At 49.3% G+C, this 5,706-nt stretch overlaps 1 protein-coding gene across 1 annotated transcript; it reads right to left on the reverse strand.

The window, feature by feature from the left end:
• Nucleotides 1-2,965: 2,965 nt before the first annotated feature.
• PHLDA1 (pleckstrin homology like domain family A member 1) lies at nt 2,966-5,086 on the reverse strand (the record flags this gene model as incomplete). Its single annotated transcript, XM_082665790.1, is given in 3 exon segments — nt 2,966-3,477; nt 3,920-4,983; nt 4,985-5,086. Coding segments are annotated over 2 exon segments (1,140 nt in total). The 3' UTR covers nt 2,966-3,477; nt 3,920-3,945.
• Nucleotides 5,087-5,706: the final 620 nt, after the last annotated feature.

Below are 5,706 nucleotides of genomic sequence, written 5' to 3' on the forward strand. Positions count from 1 at the left end.
CAAAAAAAAGAGGAAAACGAATGTTCACAGGCCCATCGTCATCCTACAAAGCTCTATTTTCTAGAGATTGCTCCAGTTTCATTCAAGTCTTAGATCCCTCTTGTAAACCTGCCACTGAACATGACACTGTAAACACTTGGAGCCAAGCTAAAACCAAAGCACTCTCCCTGGGGACAGAAAACAAGTGATGTGTTTGAACCCACACACTGGCAACAACTCATATAGTGTCAGACTTGAATGAAGAGTCTTTAAGAGAAATAGTGTTTAGAATATGAGAGCAATACAGCATTAAAACGGGCCTCTCAGCTTAAGCCAGACTTCCTAACGGTGCTAATGTGTTAAGAGGAGCTCTTCTAAGCAACAACTGGGCTTCGTTCTTTTTTATTAACCTCCATTGAAAAAAATACGTGAAATGAAGTTATAAAGTTGGTTTGATTTCTACACGATGAGAGAATCCCCCTTCCTCTGAGGGAAATGTTCATTTTGAAAGGGCCCTTTATAGCCATTTGCTCTCTGACCTCAGCACTCCCCGTAGGGCATACGCAGATCCATGTGGATCTCCACTAAAAAAGTATGTCCAAGGAGTTCGGTCATGATGCACAGCCGGTCCCAGTGGTAGCTGTCCTCAGGGAACGGCATGAGAGCAAGTAAAGAAGGAAGCACTGTGTGAGGCCACAGAAATCACCCTCCTGGGTGCTGGGGAGTTAGACATTTTTTCCTTCTTTCATTTGTCCCAACAGATAGTCATTGAACTCACTGTGTAAGAGGCTTGGTGCCAACACAAGTTCAAAGACAAAAAGTTCAGTTTCCAGATGGGACATTCCTTTTAATTGTCCAACTTTTTACATTTTATGTTTATTTAACGGGTGGGTTTTCTACTGGACCTCTCCTCTCCTTCTTCCCTTTCTTGGGTTGAAAGAAGAATCACCTTTCTCCATGAGGTGATTTGTCAGGCCTCAGAATACCCTAGGTGGTTTGTATCATTTTCTTACAGGTAAAATAGAGCCACCAACACATTAAATGATTTGCATTTGTATTTTGTTTTGCTGAGTATTGTTAAGTATGCTCGTTTTTTGTTGTTGTTGTGCTGGAAAAATTATTAAGCCATAATAAGTGTTAAATAAAAACAAAATCCCATCCTACTCCTCTCCTTTCTAATTTCTGAGGTTTCACAGTTAAATGCTAAGAGGGGTTCAGATTAGAGAGTCACTAAGAGGGTCAACTCAGTATAAATATCACAGCAGAGCAAGGACTAAGGGCTGTGGAAAGATAATACAAGGAACCATGATTCCGGTGGCCACATTACAAACCAGAGCCATTGTGAGAAAGAAAAAAATTCTAGCAGCCACGAGGGAGCCTGGGCATACTTTTTTTTGACAACACTACCTAGCCGGTATGTAAGCTAACAACATACAAGTGCCTTTAAAAGTCTACAAGAATCTTAATTTTAAAAGTATTTGGTATGGATTTTAATTTTTTTATAGCATGAGAATTTGAAAGAAAAATCCTACCATCTGGAAAAAAAAGCTGTGGGTTAATTGGGGTTACATGATCTGCATGTATTAAAATGACAGTACAATGAGGCATTATTAAAAAGCACAGCAGTGGTTCCAAAGAAATCAAACCGAACTTGACTTAAGAACTCTTGAGATCTGCTCTCTGAGATGCCCATCATATATACATTTTTTCACAACGGCAACTTAGCCTCTGCAAGTGGGAGTCCACTTAAATTCTGCTTGCCATTTGGTTGACTTTTATTTCCCCCACCACTTTTTGGATTTGAGTTATGATCTCAAATTTTCATCATTTAAATATTGCACTGAGAAGTAATTTGACCTTGAAACTCCTTTTCAGATGGAGGGAGAATAAAGATATCTCTAGCATGAAATTCTATTTTCATTTCTTGACTACAGAACTTAGCAGTGGCCCAATACTGACCATTCCAATTTGGAAGCTGGAAAAATACTGATCAAGACTTTGCAGAAAAGATGATGGAAAACAGAGACCCGTTAGTAAAGCTAGGCAGATAGGAAGTGATTTTCAGCCGTAAGAGGATTTGGTAGCATCTATGGGCTCTTTTTAAACTTAAGTAGCATCTGCCCTCGTGGACTTTGACCATCCTTTTCATTTAACACAGAAGAGGGTTTGTTCTACCTTTAAAAGCACATGCTCTTCCCCCACCTCCCCCCGCCCCACCAACAACCCCCCAGACTCCTGAACAAGTCGCTGCTAAAACAAGACTGGGGTTGTTTTCTTACTGCAAATCCAGTGTTTATCCAGTCCTTCCTTTTTCAATTTCTGAGTTTAGCTAACCTAACAACAAAACATATAACCCTTGGATTTCTCACAGAGCAATAAAAAGCAAAACAGCTGATGTCTCTGATCAACATTATTCTCAGAATGAAAACAAAAAGTTATGACTCCTAGTCCTTTGAAATATTTACAAACTGTATTTTATTTAAACTATGAGATTCTAGATAGAATATGATTCTAGAACAAAGTAAAAGGGCCAGAAAATGTGGTTCACATCAAGTGTGCAAAGCTCTTGGAGAAGGGTAATCTCTATTGTGGCTAAGAGCACAAATGTTCGCTCAAACAAGTGGAATAATTCTTTTCCCCCACTATGTTTTTTGAAATGAAACACCTAATGCATTCATACTCAGAAATCATAGAAAACTCCTTATTAAACCCTTCACACATCGATAATCTAAGAAAGCCTTTTCCTACAGCAGACCCAGCCTTCCTTTGTATATTCAGGATATGATCATCTTGCCATCAGTTGGGTTATGTTTGAAATACTCTGAATCAGCTATCATTACTACTGATTTCCTTTTAGAAAAAGCAATTCGATTTTTATAATTACACAATTCTGAACGTTTAGCTTCTTTAAACTTCCATTCTACACAAAATATATGTCGAAGGAAAAAAAAACTCAAAAGAAAAAAAGAAGAAAGAAAACTCCACGTAGTATCACAGAGTTTAATTTCAACCACCTGGTATAACATTTAAGTATCAGACCTTCTGAAAATGAATTCTTGATGCGTTCCCTTTCACCGCCCTTTTACTTTCTTCTTTCCCAAGATTAGAACTTACTAGGGAATAGGTTTTTGAAAATAAAGTTTCTTTTTTGGAAAATGGCCTACATTCAGAAATGTCTCAGAACAAGCATTTAAAAAAAACTAATAAATAATCATAAATCAAAATACATTAAAATAACATTACAGTACATCATCGCTCCTAAAAGGTCCACCATACTGGAAGATCCTCTCAAAGGTTCATAAATAAAGCCTTCTGGACTCGAAATCATTTCCTGCATTGTGATGAAGAGTATGCAGAAAAACTAAGAGGAATCGCCAAGTTATCGGTCGTATTCTGTCCAAACTACTTGGTCTGGTGCGGGCGGGGCGACTGTTTTGTTTTCGATCCAAGTGAAGACAATAGAAAGGTGCTTGTCCCACTTCCTCAAGTCCTCACAACCTGGAAAGAAATGACAAGGATTGAAGTGGCTCGGACTCCTACAAGACCCAGTTCTCTTCGGGCCTGTCCCGTGGACAAAGCGAGCTCAGAAGGACACCGGGGTCGCTCCCTCGAGTCCCCAGACACACTCAAGTGGCGCTGGTGACAAGGAGAGAAGCTGCGGCGTCGCTGGGGAGCGCACCAGTGAACACGCGTGGGTCAGCGTGGGCGGGCGGGCGGGCGATCAGGAGAACTTCCTGCGAGGCCCGAACCCCGCACCCTCCCCTCTCTGCCCCGCCTCTCCTGGCTCCAGCTTGTTCCCTTCTTTCCGCCTCCCAGAAACCTGCATTAATTTCTCATTTTTCCACCCAAGATCCGAACCAGGGAAAAGGCTTCCTACTGCTACCACCCCCAGCCCCACTCCTCGGAACCTCCCTCGGGAGCCGAGCTGCCGGGACCTTACCTCGTCTGGCTCGGGTGCTGCCCTCTTCAGGCAGAGTTCGAGGTGCTACGGAGAAGCCGGTGGCCGTGCGGCTGCGAGAGCGGTAGTGGGTGCGGGTGCGGATGTGGGTGCGAACGCAAGTGCGGATGCGGATACGGATGGAGCGGCTGCGGCTGCGGCTGGGGCTTGGGTTGGGGCTGCGGCTGCGGCTGGGGCTTGGGTTGGGGCTGCGGCTGCGGCGGGGCTTGGTGGGGGTGGGACTGGGGCTGAAGCTGCGGCTGCGGCGGCGGCTGCTGCTGGACCAGGTGCTGCTGCTTCTGCCGCGTGGACTTGACCGCCAGGATGGCCTGACGATTCTTGTACTGCACCATCTGAAGCGTGATCTCCGCGTTCCAGCCCTGGTCCTGCGGGCACCGAAAGTCGATTTCCTTGCCCTCGGCCATCACCACAGTGAAGTACATATACTTGCCTTTGCGCTCCACGCAGTCCACGGTCTTCATGTTGGAAAAGTGCAATTCCTTCAGCTTGACGGGCGGCTCGAGGCTGCCCACAGCGGGGCCTCCGGGTTGGGATGGCTCGACCGGCCCCTGCCCGGGCTGCTGCTGCTGGTGTTGCAGCTGTTTGGGCGGGATGAGCAGCAGCCCCTCCTCAGTGAGGATACAGCACTTTTTCTTCCAGAGCTGCAGCAACCCGTCGCTGCGCTTCTCCAACACACCCTCCTTCAGCGCCTTGCAGCCGCTGCTCTCCAACATCCTCCCGGCATAGGGGGGACCGCCGCTCGGCTCGGCTTCTTCTCTTCCAGCCGCCCGGGCCCGGGGGGGCAGCAGCAGCCGCGCGCCGTCCTCGCCCCAACGGCTCCCGCGACCGCCCGCCCGGAGCGCGCAGAAGAGGCTAACGCGCAGGAAGCAGAGCGGCGGCGGCGGCTGCGGCGGTTCCTCGGGGTCCGAGCAGCAGGGCAGCCGCGTCCTGATGCGCCACAAGGTCCGGGAGCTGCGAGCCGCCGGGCCTCTGCCGTCCTCTTGCGAGCGCTCACTGAAGGGCTCTGGCCGGGCCCCCTCGCGGCGCTTTTGAATGGGCCATCCCCCCCCACCCCCGAGTGACACCCAGCGGAAAAGGCGGCTCCTGGCGCCCGCGCCGCGGGGGAAAGCCCAGCTCCGAAAGGCACTCCGCCGCCGGCGCACGCCTCATTAACTTGGGGCCTTTCCAAAGCCGGCCGCGTCCACGCCCCCCGCGTCCCTTGCTCCGCCTCTCGCCGCCCACTCGCTTCCGCGCTCCTTCCCCGGGATGACTGCAGGGACCCGAGCCCCGGAAACTCCTCTCCTCCGCCGGGCGCCACAGCCGAGGGCGCCCGAGATGGCCAGCAAAGGATGCCAAGGCGCAGAGGGCGCTGAGAGGCCATCCCCAGCCGTCCCGCCTCTCCTCCCGGTGGGGCTTTCTGCTAACAGCCTCAGAAAATGAGGATGGGGCTGCGAGGACGGGTACAGCTACCAGACAGTGCCTGGTACGCCAAGCTGACCCTCTGCCCTCGGGAACCCAGCCCTGGGGATTCGCGCTGCCTGGGCGAGCAAGGAGCCTGGGGGTGAGGCTCGCGAGCCGCGGAGTCCCGTGGAAGCGTGCCTCCCCCGGACACTACGTAAACATCTTAGTCCACAAAGGCCGAGAGGACACGGTGTCTTTACACTCACATTCGCTTACGGTCACTAACTAGCTCTTCTTGGAGCCGAAGGGGCGATTGTTAAAGCAACAGCGCTACCGTCTGTCCCGTTTGGAAGGGATAGAGGAAGAGGACCACTTCGGATGGCATCTCG

Source organism: Grampus griseus (assembly GCF_964374135.1).
Source record: "Grampus griseus genome assembly, chromosome: 11".
Taxonomy (NCBI): Eukaryota; Metazoa; Chordata; class Mammalia; order Artiodactyla; family Delphinidae; genus Grampus; species Grampus griseus.